The sequence below is a fragment of the Colletotrichum abscissum genome (assembly GCF_030869225.1).
Source record: "Colletotrichum abscissum strain IMI 504890 chromosome Unknown Scaffold_16.1, whole genome shotgun sequence".
Classification (NCBI taxonomy): domain Eukaryota; kingdom Fungi; phylum Ascomycota; class Sordariomycetes; order Glomerellales; family Glomerellaceae; genus Colletotrichum; species Colletotrichum abscissum.
In genome coordinates, this window is record NW_026850054.1 from 785,927 (window position 1) to 805,729 (window position 19,803).

The 19,803-nt window shown below is 50.4% G+C and overlaps 8 protein-coding genes across 8 annotated transcripts; 3 read left to right on the forward strand and 5 right to left on the reverse strand.

Moving 5' to 3' along the window:
• Positions 1-426: 426 nt before the first annotated feature.
• CABS01_07593 (archaeal flagellin N-terminal-like domain-containing protein) lies at positions 427-1,710 on the forward strand (the record flags this gene model as incomplete). Its single annotated transcript, XM_060540955.1, has 4 exons — positions 427-456; positions 547-1,075; positions 1,131-1,286; positions 1,349-1,710. 4 exons carry the CDS (start codon positions 427-429, stop codon positions 1,708-1,710), a joined length of 1,077 nt encoding a protein of 358 aa, XP_060403123.1.
• A 654-nt stretch (positions 1,711-2,364) lies between these two features.
• Positions 2,365-3,470, forward strand: CABS01_07594 (uncharacterized protein; the record flags this gene model as incomplete). The annotated part of the gene is made up of 5 exons (XM_060540956.1): positions 2,365-2,397; positions 2,469-2,678; positions 2,732-3,029; positions 3,117-3,269; positions 3,328-3,470. 5 exons carry the CDS (start codon positions 2,365-2,367, stop codon positions 3,468-3,470), a joined length of 837 nt encoding a protein of 278 aa, XP_060403124.1.
• A 1,095-nt stretch (positions 3,471-4,565) lies between these two features.
• Positions 4,566-4,778, reverse strand: CABS01_07595 (uncharacterized protein; the record flags this gene model as incomplete). Its single annotated transcript, XM_060540957.1, has 1 exon — positions 4,566-4,778. One exon carries the CDS (start codon positions 4,776-4,778, stop codon positions 4,566-4,568), a length of 213 nt encoding a protein of 70 aa, XP_060403125.1.
• Positions 4,779-5,237: 459 nt separating this feature from the next.
• Positions 5,238-6,124, forward strand: CABS01_07596 (polysaccharide lyase family 3; the record flags this gene model as incomplete). The annotated part of the gene is made up of 4 exons (XM_060540958.1): positions 5,238-5,599; positions 5,670-5,769; positions 5,831-5,884; positions 5,948-6,124. 4 exons carry the CDS (start codon positions 5,238-5,240, stop codon positions 6,122-6,124), a joined length of 693 nt encoding a protein of 230 aa, XP_060403126.1.
• Positions 6,125-6,602: 478 nt separating this feature from the next.
• CABS01_07597 (glycoside hydrolase family 79 protein) lies at positions 6,603-8,435 on the reverse strand (the record flags this gene model as incomplete). Its single annotated transcript, XM_060540959.1, has 1 exon — positions 6,603-8,435. One exon carries the CDS (start codon positions 8,433-8,435, stop codon positions 6,603-6,605), a length of 1,833 nt encoding a protein of 610 aa, XP_060403127.1.
• Positions 8,436-10,402: 1,967 nt separating this feature from the next.
• Positions 10,403-12,228, reverse strand: CABS01_07598 (cutinase; the record flags this gene model as incomplete). Its single annotated transcript, XM_060540960.1, has 3 exons — positions 10,403-10,698; positions 11,187-11,759; positions 11,820-12,228. The coding sequence occupies 3 exons, from the start codon at positions 12,226-12,228 to the stop codon at positions 10,403-10,405; spliced, it is 1,278 nt and encodes a 425-aa protein (XP_060403128.1).
• A 1,298-nt stretch (positions 12,229-13,526) lies between these two features.
• Positions 13,527-14,746, reverse strand: CABS01_07599 (PAP2 superfamily protein; the record flags this gene model as incomplete). Its single annotated transcript, XM_060540961.1, has 2 exons — positions 13,527-14,516; positions 14,573-14,746. The coding sequence occupies 2 exons, from the start codon at positions 14,744-14,746 to the stop codon at positions 13,527-13,529; spliced, it is 1,164 nt and encodes a 387-aa protein (XP_060403129.1).
• A 1,224-nt stretch (positions 14,747-15,970) lies between these two features.
• Positions 15,971-17,506, reverse strand: CABS01_07600 (uncharacterized protein; the record flags this gene model as incomplete). Its single annotated transcript, XM_060540962.1, has 7 exons — positions 15,971-16,363; positions 16,442-16,637; positions 16,693-16,747; positions 16,801-16,937; positions 17,000-17,171; positions 17,242-17,269; positions 17,357-17,506. 7 exons carry the CDS (start codon positions 17,504-17,506, stop codon positions 15,971-15,973), a joined length of 1,131 nt encoding a protein of 376 aa, XP_060403130.1.
• Positions 17,507-19,803: the final 2,297 nt, after the last annotated feature.

A 19,803-nucleotide genomic window follows, 5' to 3' on the forward strand; every position in this document is an offset into this window, starting at 1 on the left:
CACACTACTTCACCAAGAGGAAGATCAGCAGGCCGGTAATGCAATAAAACATCAGGAAGGTGAGCGAGTAGTGGAACGACGGAGCGCCGCCCCCTTGCGTCGTCAGTACATAGTTTTGATTTGTGTGGCAGAATCCCACCGCATATCTAGACCCTTCCTCTACCCAATGTAAATGCTGCGTCTATGAAGTTTCCGGTTAACCGCCATCCTGCCTAAAGAATCCATTGACGCGGGTTCTCTCACGACACAGAGTTCCTGGTGATCCATAACAATGTTAATACCCATCCACTGATTGATCCAATTTCCAACATCCCGCTCGCATGTGCTCAAAGTCGTCCCCAAATTACGCAAGATTGTTTGCTCTTCGCATACATTAGAAAGGCAAGACGAATTACATTTCTTCGCTCCTCAAATATCCTACATATCATGGCAGGGGTAGCAAAGGAGGCCGTTGTGGTGAGTAAAGCTTCCATTTTTCTATTCAAGCACAGGTAGTCAAACACCGCTGGCATTCTCAGTCAATCATACTAAAGTGAAGCTATCTAGCCTATCGAGGCCGTTCTCCTGGGAATGGCCATTGTCCTTGTCTTCGCACGCTTATGGCTTCGTCTGGTGCGACAGCATCAGAAGCTGACTATAAGCGATTGGATTCTTATAATTTCATTGCTTGATGCTTCCGCGCTGTTCGCGACCGATACTATGGCGTACAACCTCGGCGGAATGGACGAATACGATACCGACGCCCCCGAGGCTCCCATTGACAAGCAGATCTTGTTGATGAAAGTCACATTTGCCGGAAACTACTTTTACGACACTGGAATATACTTCCCTAAAATTGCGTTGCTCGCCTTCTACTTCAAGCTGATTCCGCCGACGATGCCGATTCTTCGGAAGGCGCTCTACGGCGTGAGCGCCCTGACGATTTCTTTCGCAGTGACAACTTTCTTTCTGGATACATTCTGGTGTGGTCCTGACGTCTCTATCAACTGGGATATAGAGGGAAACTGCAGTACTTATGACTCGAAAGATGTTTTCCGTATCGATTGGGCCATGAACTTTGTGACAGATGTGTTAAGTACGTTAGGTGTCTCATCCGCGCTATCAAAGCTTGCCGACTGACTAGGAAACAGTTTTCACCATTCCATTCCCGCTACTCTTCGGCCTACAACTCAGCGGCAGATACATCATTGGACTCGCCGCCACATTTTCGACGGGCATCATTACGATAGGGGCCAGCATTGGAAGATTCGCTACTGTGGAAGCCATCAACGCATGGACGAACGTCTGTAAGTTCCCGAACTATGGTATGTAACATCTAGATCATAGCATGATTCTGAACGAGTTCCAGATGTGCTCTCAATGACCGAAATCGCCGCTGCAATCATTGTCGTGTCTCTTCCTGCCTTGAAGTCACTTCTTCATCGCCGAGGGCTGGCTACCTCAAAGTATGGGACCGGGCAGACAGGGTCAGTAGGGCGGGCATTTGACAAACAACCAACGAATTTCAGTCGCAGTCACATCAAGCTGTCCTCGGGAAGGGAGCCGTATGTGGCAACAGCGAGAGCAGTTTCTGAGGAGGAGTCAGGGAGCGAGGTGGAGCTGAACAATCTCGAGGGATCGAATGTGATCTACAAATCCGCTCGAGTGAGCGTGACATATCAACGTCGTGAGGATGTGAGCAGGGATTCGAGTCGCCCGGTGTTCAGTTAGTAGAGACCGGGCAGAAGCAAGCACGGGGATAGAGAAAGGATTTAGATGGGCCCTTTTTGTGAATAACCAACTGGCGGGTCCGGGCCTGACGGAGGACGACCGAGGAGCCAATCATCTTTGGCAGGATTCAACCACATTTCTGCGCATTTGCGGCGTGGACGCACGAATAAATTGTAATGCAACACAGAAGAACCTGGGGACACGAGCCGAAAGAGAGCAGGACAGCAGAGACAATAGACCGAGAAAGAAGGAAAAATAAAGGGTCCTGGGCTGTTTCACGCATCAAAATCTGCAGAATTTGCAACCTCGCTTCAATCCCCTTGTCGATGCTACAACATTGCTGCTTCCAACCGTCAGAGATGCAATTGAATCCACACGAAATGTTACGCCCTTTACGACTGAGATCTTGGTGATCCTACGGTTGGGGCAATTCGGTTCATACCCGGACCAATAGACAGCCGATTCTTTACTTGTGGCCCTCTTGGAGACTACCCTGGCTTGTAGCATGCGCGGACGTGTCGCTCCCGTAGGCCTCTTTATTAATGTCGATGTCTCACTCCAGATCGTACAACATGTTGACGCCAGAGCCTGCTTCTCCCGATTCATTGTAGTTTCCTGTGCTTTGCAATTAGTTTACTTGAGCTATCCGACGAAATGGCGTACTTCATAGACGGAAAGGATTGCATGGTAAGTCCCTATAGCTTTGATTCTTACTAGCGCTACCAATTTAGTAAGACCATTCTAATACTTGAATTCAGATATCCGAATGGATTCTACTAGCAGTTTCCTATGTATTCGTCGGTCTCCGGATTTACGCTCGCCTCTTCAGGTTACGAGAGAAGCTGGCCTGGTCTGACATTCTCCTCGTCCTCTCTGCTATCAACGCTCTCGCATTAATCATATGTGACACCCTGACCTTCCAACTCGGCGTCATGGATCACTGGGAGTCTTCCGTCGCTCTTTCCAAGGTACGCCTCCAGCCATAAAGACTGTCCTGTCGTCGCTGACTCATAGCAAAAAGATCTCCTTCGCATCAAACTACTTTTACGATGTCGGAATGGGCTTCCCCAAAATGAGCATGCTGGCATTCTACTGGGCCTACTTTCCCTCAACTACCAGCCCGGCAATGCGCAAGGCACTTTGGGGTATCACTGCTTTCGTCTGCCTTTCGTACATGGCTATACTTTGGGACGACACATTCTTTTGTGGAAAGGACGTTTCGGTGCAGTGGTCACAGGAAGATGGCGCATGCAGTGTCTTTTACGCCCCAGAGCCCTTCATCCTCAACTTCACCCTCAACCTCACCTGCTACCTTTGCGGTATGATCAGCTCTCTAACGCTCTAACGCTTATTGCCAGACTCTTCAATGGCTCTTCAAAAACGCATGCTAACAGTAATATCTCTAGTCTATGTTCTCCCTTTGACTCTGTTGATTCAAGGTGTCCTCGAGAGATCCACTGGCTTGACACTTACTTTTGCTCTTGGTACTTTAACCATCATGACAACCATTGTACGTTTCATTACCCTGAAAGTTGGCACTGGCCAGGAGAATTTGGTTTGTAAGTATAGTACACCTGTGCCCATTTACAATATCGTGTTCTGACACGAGCTCCACAGATCCTCTGAGCATTCTGGAAATGACTCTTGCGATTACCGTTGTGGCCCTTCCGGGTTTGAAGCCTTTTCTCGACCGCCAATCTACGAAGTCTTCAGTCGAAACAGTTCAGGTCGATCACGAGAGCAAGAACTTTTCGTCATGAGTGCATACGTCCACGAATGGTTGTCAACATCTCGTGATGCCATTGACGCGGCGTGTACTGGCTACATGATATCTGTGTATCATACATGTAACCAAGGGAAAGGGAGGCCCCCATCTCCTAAAGATAAAGCCGTTTTGTAGACTAATGCGTATAATTTTATTTCACACCTCAAGTAATTATGTTTTTCTAACTACTCAGGTGACTGCATTTTGCCCAGACTTTGCGGGCCTGAAAGGCACTCGTGAGGATCGATTTTTCCAAGTTCGGATCTCCGGAGTCCGGAAATATCACATGGCCAGACTCCTAGTTCTGAAGTTCAACTGTTGAACTCAGGTCGCCGTACCCAAGCAATCCTACACTTTGACCGAATTCAATCAAATCATTACTCACTAAATAGCAAGCCTACAGAGAATACCTTCGCAACAGCATTGTCATGTTCCGATGATGTCCACTCAGATTAATAGACCGACAATCGACGGCGAAGAATGATTGATTGAAACTATGTTTGCGCCTCAGGTTAGAGCTCAGGGTGTCATGCCGCCAGTATGCAAATTCAACAGCGTCGTACTTCCTTGATTGTGCCAAGACGTGCTCGTTTATATGGCGCGTCAACGCGTATGCTCCCCTTGTTTCAATCGCGAGGATTCCTGGCCTCATTCAATCAATCTGCTCTGCTGTGACCTCCATCAGAAGAGCTTAGGAATCAATAAGTAAACATGTGGTGAAAGATGGTTTGCTGAAAGTCATGTAGACTACGAGCTGTATCGCTCTGAGTGCGCATGTGTCCGATGACAAACTTTACGTGTACGGATGTCTTGTAACCTTCCCGGAACTCACGCACCAATAGAGTTGCCTGTTAATGGTTCAAATATGCTGTGGATATCATAACAAAAGGCTTATCTACTTCTATAATGCCCCGATCTGTTAGATGGGTTGTGGTCTGGGCTCTCGACTCCCATCCTAGGATGTTCAACAGGGGCAAATTTTGGATTGAGGCCTGGCGTTTCTAACAAGAAAGCTGAACTTACATTGACCTCACGAATGGAAGCTAAGAGTCGGTCCAAAAACCACAAACTCCTTTCTCAATTTGAAGCTCTAGTTGTTCTGGGGAGTCGTGCCAAGCGTGGCAGTGCCCAGAGTCTTGGCAGCACGCTGGGTAACGATCGTCTCACCTCCCCGATGTCCGGCCCCGGGAACACCCCTCCGACAGGCGACCGGTGGTGATCTTGTCCGGTTCTTCTGTACGGCAACCGCATCTTGGCGCGTTTCGAAACGGGTCTCCTTGATTTTCCACGTGTGATGTGACATTTTAGATTGAGGTATTGATGAACGGGTTTCCAGATTAATTACGTTCAGGGTGTTTGGGGAGTGAGGAATGTGGTACAGGTTTCCATATTCTACCAATAGGTACTACGTAGTACACTATACTACAGTGCCGTCAGTCAGCTTTGACAGGTCAAGATCATGTATGCCAATCAGTGGGCCTACCCATTGCTATACTGCGCGGGCTGTGGAGGACATGCGGGATCCCCTCAATGGCCAAGACCTCCTTAATCCAGCTATCTGTGTTACTGTGAGAATTGACTTGGAATGATAATGGCTGTTTACTTCTCGGTCATCCTACTGGGTACCTCAAAGTCGAGTATAAAACTACCAAAAGTCGGCTTCGAGAATAGCCTGGAAGAGATTTCAGCACCAGCCTTCAGTAGCATCTCCTGTGTTATCCACACTCTTTGATCAACACTTCAACTTCTTACCTCAGTCACTATGCGCACCGAAGCAATCAAGTTCCTCGCGGCTTTGGCAGTCGTCTTGCCCACAGTCTCTGCCTGCGTGGGCAAGGACGCTCTCCCTACCGCGACAGAGACAATCAGCAATACTGAGCCTATCGAGGTGGCCGCTGGCGAGTCATACGATGGAAAGATGGCCCGCTTCGACAGAGGCTCAGGTGCTTGCAAGGCCCAGACTGAAGGTGGTCAGAAGGACACTGTCTTTCTCCTTCGTAAGGGTGCGACTCTGAAGAATGCCATCATCGGAAAGGACCAGATGGAGGGCGTCTATTGCATTGGTGGCGGTTGCACTATCGAGAACGTGTGGTTCGAGGACGTCTGCGAGGATGCCATCTCAATGTAAGTCAAACTATTGTCCCGTCAGAGTTCTATCAAGAAGTCTGTGTATCGAGACTAACCTCGACTTCAGTAAGGAGGATGAGGCCGGCACCGAGACTCGCATCATTGGCGGCGGTGCGTATAAGGCCGCAGATAAGGTGGTTCAACACAACGGCTGCGGAAGTGTCAGCGTAAGTATACGGCGCTCGAGGCGTGAGATTCATATGTGCCAGTTGCTCACGAGAATGATAGATTTCGAACTTTTACGCCTCTGACTACGGAAAGGTCTACAGAGCCTGCGGCACGGTGAGCTGTTTTTTAGAGCAAAGCCCCTTTACAACCTAACACAATCGACTTACAACTATATAGTGCGATGCTTGCAAGCGTACCGTCACCATCGAGGGAGTCTCTGCTTATGGCGGCGGCGAAGTTGCGGGCATCAACGAAGAGACTGGCGATGAAGCGACTCTCGTCAATGTCTGCACTGATGCTAAGACGCCATGCCAACTGTACAACGGCCCCGGCGAAAAGTCTGGCTCTTGTTGATTTCAGGTCTACTCAAAACCTAACCCAAGCTTGTGGGATTGGAGCAGAGCTATGATGATTGATCAGTTTTCATGATACGATGCATCCGCCGCCCTTCAAGATTGACCAGCCAAGGGAAATTCATGTATATACTTCTTCAAAGCACACTTATTGGGCTTCTCAAGTTTATATTGCTATCTTTTACAAGGGGTCATCACTCAGTCTTTCTAACTTACCTAGATAAGTATGGTAAGTGTCGAAGAAGATGGCAATCCGAGGGCCGAAAACTGCAATCCTTCGTGGTGCTAGCTTTGAACAACTGCTCACCGTTGAGCATTGCGAATTTGGACAGCCTCACGATGCACAACTAAGATTGATATGATAATAGTTTGATTAAGTTCTTCTGGTGACATGACAAAAGGAACTGTGTAGTCATTATATCCATCCTTCCAAGTACGCCAAAACGCAAGATCCTAGGTATCATATTCTATGCCCAAGTTTATAAGAAGAAAATTCCCGTGGTAAGCACCAAACTCCACGCTATGCAGTTGTAAATGTTCGTGCCAGAACCTAAGGCCGCCGCGCCCGAATCATCATTGCTCTTGCCTGAAGACGAATTGCTCGAGCCACCCGACGACGACCCAGGGGTGGAAGTAGTCGCCGTACCAACCCCCTGAGACGAAGTCGCGAGCCCGCCACACGCAGTGCTATCGGGCTCTGCGCCACCTACCTTGGCGCCCACGTTGGCGACCACGGCCTCCGTATCGCGGACGGGGATGCTTGCTTTACCGTCGCTACCAACCTTGACGGTGATCTCGTCGCTAGACACCTGGCTAAGCTTTCCGTCGTTGCCCTGCTCGAAGCTGAGGCCATTCCACGTTGTCCCGCTCGTCGCGTCGGCTCCGTCGCCGGTCAGATACGCCAGGTGGAGCGTCTCGCCGGCGAGGGAAGAGGGCAGGGTAACGTCGACGGTGATGCTGCCCTTATTGGCGTCAGAGACGTTGGCGACCTTGCCGTTAAGCAGGACGAGGGAGGCAAGCGAGTCGCCTTGGTACACCGACCAGGCTTTGATGTAGTCATTGTAGCCTGAGGGATAGTCCGTAATCTCAGCCTGGGCAACGCGAGCGGTGCAGGAGCGGCCAATAGTCTGGGCAAAGGCGGCCATGCCGTAGTAGAGCGGCCGGACAAAGCGGTCGCGTCCGAACATGGCTGTCGGTTGCCAGGCGCTAGCATTACTATCATACGTCATGTGGAACTGAACAGACGAGATGTTGATCGTTGTGGCGTAGAGGAGGAAGTTGAGAGTCCACAAAGCGGCGGCGAATGTGTTGCTGAGTCCCTCTACACCGAGCGGTCCGACGACGGACATCTCTCGCAGCGCAAAAGGATGCGTAGTCTTTTCGGCTTGTGTGATTTGAGCCTCAATCGCCGAGTCGAATTGCGCCTTTGTCGTTTCAAAACGCAGCATGTAATCGAGAGTCAAGGGATACGGGAAAGACCCGACGAAGTAGTAGTAGTTGTGCTGGTTCCAACTCGTGACGAAGCCAACATCAGAGTTATTAGCCTTATCGTCAATGCCGTTCTCGACAAGATCCTTGATCTCGAAGCCCGTGCCAGCTACCCAGGCGGTCGAAGCAGACGCCTCGAAGAAGTCACTGTGCAGTCCGCGAGGTTCGAGGACTTCTTCCCATACAGCATTGGCACGCTCCCGCCATTCCTTCGTGTACTCCGTACCGGACCAAGTCGCCTTCTTGCGGAAACCGTTGTCGCCATAAAGGTCTGGCTCGTTGCCAAATTCGAAGGACATGATGTTGAGGTTGGTGCACCGGTCGATAATCTGAGACGCCATAGTTGTAAGCCTCTCGAGATAGTCGGACTCTGCGTAGCCCAGGTTGAGACCCCATGTAATGGGCGTGCCCTTGGGCAGACGGTTTGCGATCTCCATAAAGCGGGGGCCGACAATGAAGTTATCTGCAGGGACATTCCCCGGCGCGGTAGGGCGGGGATTTGGCTTGATAAGCCATTCATCTTGTGAGTCGTTGTAGACGAGGTAGTCTTGAGTGTTTCCTCCCAATCGCATGTGAGGTGGACGACCGGTGAAGTTCGCTAGGTTATCGAGGAGATTAAGGGTTAGGTCGTTTGGTGTTTCGTCGCCCATGAAGTAAAAGAGGTGGTCGAGCTCGATGCCGAAGCCGGCGAATGATGGGTCGATTGCTGCCGAGACATTACTGGGGACTGATTCGGAGAGCGTTAATGACAAGACGTTGTCAGCAGCGAGAGCGGCAGATATGAGGCCGCAGCCGACGAGAATGCGACTCTGTAACGGCGCCATATTAGGATAACGACCGGAGAGGGAAGTGGCCTGGATTAGGTTGCGGGTGGCTTGCTCGGTTGCTATGAAGGCCTAAACCATCGTGAGAACTCGACGACGTAGCGGGACACCCAAAAGACTTTAAAGACAATTAGAAACAAGACCGAGACAGGCGGTCTCTCCAACGTCGGTCTACCCCATCCATTTCATCATTGTAGTGGATCAAAGCCGGAGCTTTTGCGCCCTCGTGCGGCGTTGTCTGTTCAAACCCTTGCTGGTACCAAGAGTCGAAGAGACGTTTGCTCCAGTCTGACGCGTACCACCAGCTTGGAGTGCTTGGGAGCGGTGGGAGCTTGGTGAAAAAAACACACTAGAATTCTGAAGGATGGGCGGCCCAAAGTCACATAACCCAGTTTTCTCGAACCGCAGTAGCAGATCTGTTTGGGACGCTTCACCGAGGCCATTGGAGAGCCAGAGAAGCCTAGACCACGCGCCACAAGAAATGCCATGCCTCTTTAGGCGCCACGATGCCGTTGTACCGTGATTGCGACAGCCCGTTGGTGGGTTAATGACATCAGTCCGGGTTGCACACCTTGTAGCACCCTGTCCGGTTCGGTGGGCCAAGCGTTGGCAGATTTGGCTTAACTGTGGCACTTGACCGATGTGTTGCGTTTCCCCCGCGCGAGAAACGTGCGTTTGGCCTGGGTCAACAGGGGTGGAGGTGAGAGAAGGGTGATGTCAAACAGACGTTGGTCGTGCAGAGTCTGCGGAATTGTCAAGGAACCTGGAAGAGTCAAAGATAATACAGGGATAACAGCAGTTGTTTCGCATTCCCTCCAACCGGTTGCGGTTAGAAGACGTGACAACGCCGCAGCAAGCCACAGCTGCCACACCCTCTCACCACAGATCCAGCCATCCATCTCGACGTTACTCGGAGAGACTGGATGGAAATGAGGATAGCGTGAATGCAGCATAGAGTTCACGGAGAATTTGACCTTCCCATTGTCGCTTGCCATCCCGCTCAATTGCCACAGCCCGTCGGTTCGGATTCTCAAGCTGACAATCTCACCTCTCCCGTTTCCTGCAGGAACAATGGAACGGAAAATGTCGATTACTGTCGATCGTTTTGTTCTCCAAAACGAAATTAGAAACACTTCGCTCCACCCACGTGTTGAAGCGGTACACTTCTTTCCACGGAGCTTTTCAATGGAACCGAATACCGATTTTCAGGGGAGCCAAAGCAGCTGCAGGACGGGAGTGCAAACAAACTGAGGAGCACACAGAAATGAGAGACTGTCTGTGAAGCACTTTGGAAGGAAGATGGAAGACCACGTCGAGTTGGCTGACGTCAGTTCAGATGCAGGGCATTGGGTCCATTGTGGTCACATGGCAATCCCAGTCTTATTAGACGCCAAGTTGAATCCCTCGCATCTCCATCTCCCTTGCCGGGCGGTTCGTTGTTGTCAACAATGACGAACCAACAGTCATGATCGGAAATGAGATGGCCGGGTAAAAGGCCCAGGCGCTTGCATGTCTGTCAACTACCTAGAGTACCTTAGATAAAGCTTTGCTCTCAATTGACTTGATTTAGTTGATTGACCAAGGACAGATAGGAAGAGGCTTGTACTTCCAACAGACATGAAAGGACGCCAATACTGAATGGGATTGCTATGAATACCCATCGCGTCAAATGCACTGAGGGATTTTGCTGTTGTCCAAGACGTAGCTAGGCCTAAAAGGACATCCCAGCCATCTCTTTGGGGGCCGAACGGGCGGACCGGGAACACGGCATGCTCAACGGATCTGATGTCCAGATCTGTGCGCAATACTCGCTCTTCTTCTTCTCCTTCTTCTCCTAGGGAACCTAGACACGTTATCCTCCGCATTCCAACCCCGGCAGCAAACTAGTTCTCATTACTTCGGATTTTGGAGTCTGTAAGTCCCTCTCCTCGATGAACTCGTCTCTGCTCGATCCGACATCGACACATTCAGCCCGTGGTCCACTCAATGAACACCCATGCCTTGGCAGCCGGGCCGTAGTCCTTGCAGATCGAGTCCCGGGCGCCCCGTGCACTCGGAACTGTCATCATGACTTCTCTTCGTTTGGCTGCAGCAAGCCCAATCTGGCGAAGAGCGGCCGAATCGTCGGAAGTGCCGGTAGCGCGGTCAATCCGGCAAAGCATCACATCACGGCATCGGGTCCCGCACCCGAGCGTGGCCTGTGCAGGACTGTCACGATTTTGCACAGGTTCGAGATATGAGGAGTCGCATTCATCAAGGTGTGCTGTGCCATTCTTCGCTCTTCGGTAAACGGAACATCTACAGATTTTTGTAGTCTCAGCCCCTGACACTGCCTTCCGTACTTTACCCAGGGCATGTCTACTGTTCAGCCACATATAATTGCAGTATTTAGCAGGACACAGTGAAATGGTGATTCTGAAGTCTACATTGAGTCTCCACTCTTCCCGCAGTGTGCGAAGCAATTGTCGCATAGCTCTCATTTTCCATCGTATATCTTTGGACCTCGACTTAGCAGTCTAGTCATTTTGAAACTCTGGGACATGCAGGCTGTGGGCTGAGTTGCAGGAGCTGATCGTCTCGCAATCGGAGTTACCTCCAAAGAGCTCTTCGGTGGTTCTAATCACATATTGAGGGCCCAAGTAGTGACATTACGCGTAGTTGATGCCCCTAGGGCTGGTCTATTTCTGATGCTCTACAAAAACAGCATCTGCAGACAGCGCCTCGTAGTCGCTTAGCAATAAACACAAGCACCAGTCGGGCAGTATCCATGGCTGCAGCTGAAGCTGCAAAGCCCCTTGTAGCTTTCGTCCAAGCCAGTAGCAGGGCATCCATCACGACCGTCTCCGCCAGGGCTGGTCGTCTGCTCGCCGTACGCAGAGCACTCGCACACCTCATCAGGGCAGTATCCGTTGGAGCAAGAGAACTCGCAGAGACCGGTGTAGTTCTCGGACAGACCTGCCTTGACCTTGCCAGAGACGCAGAAGGATCCAGTGGAGGTGGGTGCGGGAAGGCTGGAGGTGGTGGTCGCCGTGGGAGGGGTCGTTCCTGAGGGCACGCACTTCTCCTTGATGTAGGCGGCTGCGTCGTTGGTGTAGAGCTGGAAGTAGTTGGTGTGGGCATCCTCGCCCATCGTTCGGCCCTCGCCGTAGGCGCAGACAATGTCCTCGCCGTTGCACCAGGAGCGCAGGACGCCGGAGAAGTTGTTGAGGTTGCTCAGGGAAGAGCTCGAGCGGGCCATCTGACCACTGAAGCTGGAGCCGGCCTCGACGTTGTAGCTTTGGTTGGCGATGTGAGTCGGGTCGCCGAAGAGGAGGGCGGCGCAGACTGTAGAATGCCGTGTTAGATCTTAACCTGCAACTCGCGTAGTTGCCATGGAAAACGTACCCTGGGATCCGGGAGTGGCGGTGGCAGCCAACCCAGAATCAGCGAGGATATCTCCAACAACATTGGCACCTTCGCTGTAACCACTCAGAACGACTTTGGAGCTAGGGCATTTCTCGCTATATGCCTTGACTTGGGCGACTCCAGAAACACGACCCTCCTCAACAGCGGCAGGGTACCCAGAGGGGTTGGACGCATCGAATAAGATATCTTCATAGTCGCAGCTGGAGAGGCCATTGCAGGTGGCGTCAATAACGAGCTGCTGTCTGCCCGGGTAGCCCTCGTTCCATCCGCGGGCGAGGAAGATGTGCAGATCGGTGCAAGATCCTGTGCCGGTGGACTGGCGCTTTCCTGGGGCGGCAGAAGCCAGGAGGGCAAAGTTGAAGAGGACGGCGGCTTTCGGGGACAACATCGTAAAGCTGTTTTGATTATTATTAGGTCTATTAAATACGATTGCTGAGAAAATTGTACAAAAAACGAGTGACAAGGTCGCGACGAAGAAGCCGTGAAGAGACAGGAACTGCGCGCCAAGGGGGTCCGGGGAAAGCGGAGGTTTTAACTCAATCTTCCATTGCGGCTGAACTTGGTGGACTGGGGATTACCGCATGAGTTCATTGTCGCATCAAGTAAATGCATCTTTCCCCTTATTGCTGCTTCTCCGAGTCAGCCGATAACAAGTTATTGTGGGCTTCTTCGGACTTCATCCTCGTAAATAGCAAGATAATCGCGAACTGGTATCATTGCAGGGTTGTAAGTGGGACGTGCACACGCCTGTTGCTGGGCAATACGAGGACAACTGTAAGCACAGCAGTGGAGGTCGCAAGATGAGGCTTATGCAGCGTGTGTACAAAAAAGGGGCACGACATAACAAGAGACTGGTTGGGAATTGGTTCGAGTTGCTGAATCTCATGATGGCCGGAGGCGCGAACTCTGGGCTTTCTATCCGCACCGATATGTAGTACTAAGACTATGTAAGTATGACAGGGGAATGACAGCAGCAAATAAACAGCGCTTGTCGACTATCTCAAACGAGACTTAGCCAACATACTTCTACACGAGCGCCGACAGAGTCATGTCACGCACTGTAGAAAGCAATAACAGACAAAAGGATTCGAGCTATTCGCATAGCTTACACATGTGTGCGGTGAAAGCCCGAGCCTTATCCTTGAAACTAACCGATGCACAACATCATGTTGTTTTTATTCCGACTTTTGAGTTCCGCGGCTCGCGTGGGATAAGCGGCGAGCCCGCAATTAGGGAAAAGACTAGCAAGGATATGATGCGCCCGACTCCACAGACGCGAATCCAGCCCGCTTCGCTTCATAGAGGTTCAAACAATCTCGATAGATCAACGGTAGATGCAACTGAATCTATGATTGAGGCTTCTAGTCTGAGTTCTCATACGAGTTCTTGTCAGTAGTGACGGTAACTTACAGCGGCCTTCATCCACTTCTAGAAATCTTAGTACCCAAGTAAGTTACCTTGATATCGAACAAATCCAAGATAGAATATAATTTGAGTCGCCCAGAAACAGGTCGAGCAAGGGTTTGAAATACAGGTATTCTTTACGGGAAGTGGGAACATGCAATTCTCACATCGGATTGACTTCCTTTCCCACTATCCTACCATGAGGCTGACACCAAATGACAGCGACTCTTGCCATTTTCGTTGCATGTTGCTACCCTGAACAGCTTCGATACACAGCATCTATCAAACGGCTTCATCACCCCGAGGCTGGCCCCTCCGCTGTTTATAGCGTGTTCTCGGTAGCTGTGATGGCAAGGCATCCCTATCCGAAGCTCCGTGATACGCAGTCTGTTGATCAGCGTAGTAGGCACTGCTTCTCCTCCTGGGCGGACTCTTCTCTGCTGCGTTTTCCCGTATTGCTCCCCAGCCACCGGATCTCGTGAACACATCATTCCTGTATTCCGTGCCGTCTCCCGGGGAATAGATAAACTGATCGCGCCTTTGCAGAGGAATGTGGTTGAACCGCCAATCCCAAATAGCAGCATAGCATCCGCGATAGGACCCAAACGCTACAGTAGTTCCGATTGTGCTTCCAGCAACGATATCATACCAATTATGAGCCTGATCTATGGTGAGAGAACACGCGATAAGTAGGGCGCCCAGAAGTGGCGCAAAAGTCAATGCAACCTTCCAAAGAGCCGGGCGGTAGTCTGCCCAGACCTTGAGTTTAGCGTTCAGATACAAAAATAGGTAGACGTAACCTGCGAACGCGGCCGTTGAATGGCCAGAGGGGAAGGATGTCATCGCATTCTTCAGTTTGTCGTGGTCTGGTTGCGTGCAAACATCGACTGAGTACATGATTTGCTGGAAGCCAACAGCATTGAGTCCCGTTGCGTTATTGCTAGCTGCTCGCGTGACGTCGGGCATACAGACAGCCAGAAAATAGGGTCGGAATCCGCCAATGAGCTGTTTAACGATGACTTGTATCAGCGTGGCGAGCGAGATGGAAAATATCAGGCCGATGATGCCGTTGTTCACGTCCCAGATGTTCCTCACGCGGAACTGGGCGAGGAGAATGGCGGCGATTGGTATGGTGGCGGACAACAATGCAGACAGCCATGTGCCGATGATCCAGCCGCGATCAGGATATGCCCACTGAGGGTATACGATATCTCCAGAGCCGTTGAAGGTGATGGGAAAGTTGCGCGTCGCGGCTAGAGGCGCATTGTAGATCTGCAACAACGCGTCAGTTTTCCCTGTCACCTAATTCCGCTTGATTCAAGACTTACTCCCAAAGCAGCGTCACCTATTGCCGACATGACAAATATGTCAAACCAGGTGATTTTCAGCCATGCTATGAAGAAGTCCCACGAAGCCTTTACCGAACGGAGGGTGTCGCTAGTGAACTCAGGCAACGGATCATGATCGCCATGAACACGTTGCATACGATTGCGCTGACGCATGCTATAGAGTCTAGAAAACGATTGATCTTCAGCTTTCCAAAGAGAACCGTCAGAACAATGATTCGCGCTTGTCGTTCGAAGAAGAGCGGATGGTTGAGTTAAGCTAACGCAAAGTCGACGCAAGGCAAGTCCTAGTGCAGAAGAGACATTACTGGGAGTGCAGCATAAGAGCTTTTCCGTGAAATTCGGCGGGAATGTGAATCAGAAGTATAAGAAAACGTTGCTAGCCATCCAATGTTTTGACTGCTTCCTGTTACAGCTGACCTCGGCGACACGGCGCACGGTAGGCGCGCAGTCTCTTCTGATACTCCAACGGCCAAATTCGATCTCGCGTTGGTCTGTTTCGGCGTGTTCGATCCGATGGGCTCAGTCAGCCGCAGGACACTTGACTGGACAAGAAAATGCGACGGACGGCTGCCGGGAAACTTTACATTTGGCCAGCAGGTTCTTGACACTCTAACGGGTTGACGGTGAGTAGAGCCGCCCGAGAGATTGCGGGCTTTTAACCTGCCTTGTCTGGCGCTTGTAGATTTTCCAAGCTCAATTCCAAGTTCGCGAGTCAGCCCTCCTGCTTTTAGAACAATGCCTCCGTTACGCAAAGCCTCTTGATTCCGGGCGCAATCCTGGACTTTAATCACTTAGTCCAGACGAACACAGTAGGAAGTCTTCTCGAAAGTGTGGAATGAAGGTTAAGCAAAACTTCGAATCAGACGATGGTAGTCTTGTCAAAAGCCTTGACAGATGGATGCCGAAGCCTTCGAATGATCAAGTCTCGGCAGGCGTGCTCCCTATCGCAGTACGTAATTAGTTCAGGTTGCAACACTTGATCAACGTCCAGAAACCAAGAAGCAGGCTTACCTTTTGGGCTACTACATTATATTAATGACATTCAGAGGGAATTAACTTACATAAGGTATTATGACTAACAAAATACATCAAGGTAGGAAGCCTGATGCTGATATCATTTAGCATGTATGCCTGACTACCCGGCTTGTGTCATAATCAATAGGGGAGTGATCCGCAATAGACCCTAGTCTCACAGTGATCAAATGGACTGAAAAGTTGCTTCCAGTGGATCGAAATGTCATGTTCACCAGATCTTGTATTCTCAAGAACTCAATATTCAGCAACATTAGTAAAGGTACATAGAATCGGGCTTTTCTACCCTAACCTTGTCATCCTGACATTCATTGTCCAGCACACTCACGACCGTCGGTGCAAACATCAGACCTTGTTTTCGGGCTTCACCTCATACGTAGTTGTCACAACAATACCACCATGCCCGTGCTGCCCACTAGATTTGCTGTTTAAACTGCCGTCGCGACCTCCATTTTGAGGCCAGCTGGCTGAGTCGGACGATTTGACAATCTGCTCTTCGCTTGAGTTGTTGTCCAGCTCCGTCATGTTGTATTTGTTGTACCGTCTCTTTGAAGGCAGTCCAGATCGATCGACACTTTGCCCTACACCTCCTATTGTGACTAACTGATGGCCGTATCTGTCACCTGAGCCGGGGTACTTCTGGTTGGCTCCACTGCTGCCCTTAGTAGACCTCAACCAATGTGAGGAGGAAAACAGTGGTCTGATGCAGGCTGCGTTCACGGCGATGATTCCAACAAACTAAATAATGTAAACCTCGTTAGTCCTGTAACTTGTACCAATGTTTCCTTCCAATCATAAACTTTGGGAAGCACATACAGTCTCTCTTATTGCCCAGATGGTGCTGACATTGATACCTTCAATGTCCTTGAGCGACAGGATGCAGCGAAGCAAAGCGGCGATCATGACGAAGATGCCCGAGCAGAGTAGGAGTCCAATAGCAAGCTTTCGTTTGATACTGAGCTTGACGGCCCACAAGAGTGGTAGTGGTATTGATACAATGAGGAAGTCTGTTCTGTTGTAAAGGCTTCGTCAGTCATAGGTATCGAATCGTCGATTGTTAGACTTACGAAATATTGAGTACCACAAGACTCAAGTAGTTCGCAACGGCCAAAGTACACTCGTCTGATTCATTATCAGTAACTTGATAGTTCTCCTCTGTCTTGGGAATAACGTACCTCCTGGATAAGGGACCACCTGCCAGTTCCTTTGAACAGGTGTACAGTGCCCCCAAATGACAGATATGACACCAACATAGGCTAATCCTGTCGCTACGGCTGTCCATTTGACAATCTTCTGCTGTCTTGTAGCAAGCCTATATCATGTCGTCAGAGATGAGACCAATTTCGCTTTCCGAGGACGGGGGGAAACACGAACGTGATGCGACTGAAGAAGAACAAAATGCAAGCTTTGAGACACCAAATGAGGGTTACATAAAAGTTCCAGCCTGCCAGCAGGCACTTGGAACCAAACTCAAATTTGGCTATCTCCTCCGATGTCAACGTTGCGCCGATATCATTTGTGATTCCGATGTTGGTTCCATTCTGGCCTGTCAGAGTTCAAGTGTCAGTGTGGAAGATACGTCGATGATGGCTCGAGGAGCATTGAGGAATGCCAACCTATAAGCTCCAACATGCAAAGCTCCAACTTGTATGTAAAAGTCAGCCGCAGAAGGTAGACTCCAGCCTGAAGTCCGGACTATCAATAGCAGGTTCGGGTATGCGGCGTACTTACAGTCCAGAAGACCAAGCATAATATGGCAAAATAATCGTCGCCTTGCCAATTAAAACCCACAATCTTCCATCTAGCAAAGATGCGAAGGAGAATAACCAAGACACCAAGCCCATACTCCGTCCATGCCTCTGTTTGAAAAGGGGTCGCCATATTCCTGTATACTTTAGTGACTGAAAGAAGGGCAAACCTAGACGAGCAAGTGAAGAGACTTTTGATCAAGCCGACTGAAATCACGAATAGGACCTGGTCAATTTGACTCTGTCGGATCTGTCCAAGACCAATGCTGGTTTACGGGACTTCTCGGATTAAAAGCCGCGTCTCCTGGCTTGATTTCGTATCTCCAGTTACGTACGGCATATCCCCTGTGTGTAGGCGAGGCCTGAATCCTCTCATCTTAGCGTATGATTGGCATCTGTATCACCAGAGAGCACAAAATTTTCTCGCAACGTCGGATTGAGGATTTGGGTCCTTGTCTAGTCCCGATGAAAGTTCAAACGGCCTCCTGAACACAACCTAACCAGCTTAACGCGATGATGGGGATCGGCAATTTGAAAGAGCTCGCGATTCTCGAACAAGCCCTGGTCAACAAATCCTAGCAAAACTGGTACGCTAGGTTGTAGAGCAGCATCACAAAGTACCTTGAGGATCCCAGGATACAAGGCTGTTTCTTGGCAACCGTTGAATTTGGATTCCAAGCCTTCCTGTGCCGAGAATGCGCGAGATAATTGTATGATCAACCTTCTAGAGACAGGCTCATGTCATTTGCTCAGAGGAGCCGTGTTGACATCCTAATTTCTGACCAACCCTGATGCCTCCTCTTTACTTTCTATGAGGCTCAAGTCTCATTCGGCGTCAAGTCCGAAAGCTGTCTGGGGTTTGCCGCTGCGGAATAGCCCGAAAGAGAAAGACATTCACTATACTTATCTCCCCTTTTCTCCTATCCGGTCTGGCTAATTGAGTGTTGGCACCCGTTTCGGCCCAATGACACTTGATCATGTCCACATGCCCATGCATAAGTCCCATGACAGTGTGGTACTCGGAACTGCAAGGTCGAACCGGAATTACATGGAACATCAATTCCTCTGGATCAGCGGAAACAAATCATCTTACGAGGTGAACGCTGCCAAGCAAGCCCCCAAGAAAGAGGGGTAGGCTTGCAAGCCGATCAACCTTGCATGTGCGCCATGGATATCCCCCTCACACTAAGTGCTTAGTAGCCTCAATGTCTTAGAAACGCGCATTAACGTCGCAGAGAGTTAACAGAATGGGACGATACGACCATTTAATACTGGAACATAAGATAGCTTCTGAATGTCTGGTAGGCCACTTTCTTTGATAACGTCGTTGGGCCTACTCTCGGCGTAAACTCCTTGTGCATCCCTATCAACCGGGCCGATGAACATTGGCATTTCGCGATTTGATCCACACGTTTCTCGGCCAAATGGAGCTTGCAGTCAGGAATGGAAACCTGAGTAGCGCCTCTCCCGTCCGGCCCCATCTCCCGACGTTCTCAGGTTTGTCCCACTGTGATTTTCCCACGGGGGCCCCAGGATTTGGCGGGGGAACCTAAGCTCCAACTAGAGCCAACGCTTGTCATGCTCCCCAGAACTCAAAGCCTCAGCTAGTAGCTTTCCGTCCGGTCACCCAGTTCCGATTACAGCAGAACCGAATTTGGGGATGCAAAATTTCTTTTCCAACAGTTCGAGCTCTCCAAAGCCAAACGTTCCTCCTGATGATCAAGAGTCGGCTCATTGACGCTGATCTTTGACCAAGGCTCACCGGCTGCGCCCTGCACGGTGAAGAGTCGGATGCAACTTTGATGGCAGCACGCCCAGCTGCTGTGCCGCACCCTTACTGTGTCGCTGGGGTGGAGACACCTGGAGGCGATGAACCGCTGCACCAACGCCGAGCAAGATCGTCAGGTTTGCAGGGTCCAAATTCTCTCCAACGGTCCAAATCAGGCCCGGGTATCAGGGCTCCCATGGAACCCAAGACCTTCAAGATGCTGTTTCCAATTTTCCAACCAGTCCAGCCTCAAGTGCTCTGCCAGGTCCTCATTGGTTGTACGTAAGAGAGTGATCTTCATTCGGTACTCGTCGGTGCCTTATGTAGCACACGGTAGTGCTGTAACTGGCACAAGTCCAGAATCCCAGTAGGACTTCCTCCTCAAAACGGTATCATTGCCACCAAAAAGACTCTACACTAGCATGGGATCAAGTAAGAGCGTATGCGTATGCGTGTACTCATGGATATCCACAAAAAATCATTTACTATCCTTTCTCTTATCAAATGTTGAGCTGCGGATACAACTCCGCCACCGACAGGCTCAATATGGGCCTTTGGAAACTCGAAGTGATGTAGATGCATGGATCCTAATACCGGACCCTGCATACCGCTATAGAATGCCTCCTTTTTGGACGGTCGCGTTTCCTTCTTCGGCTTTAGGA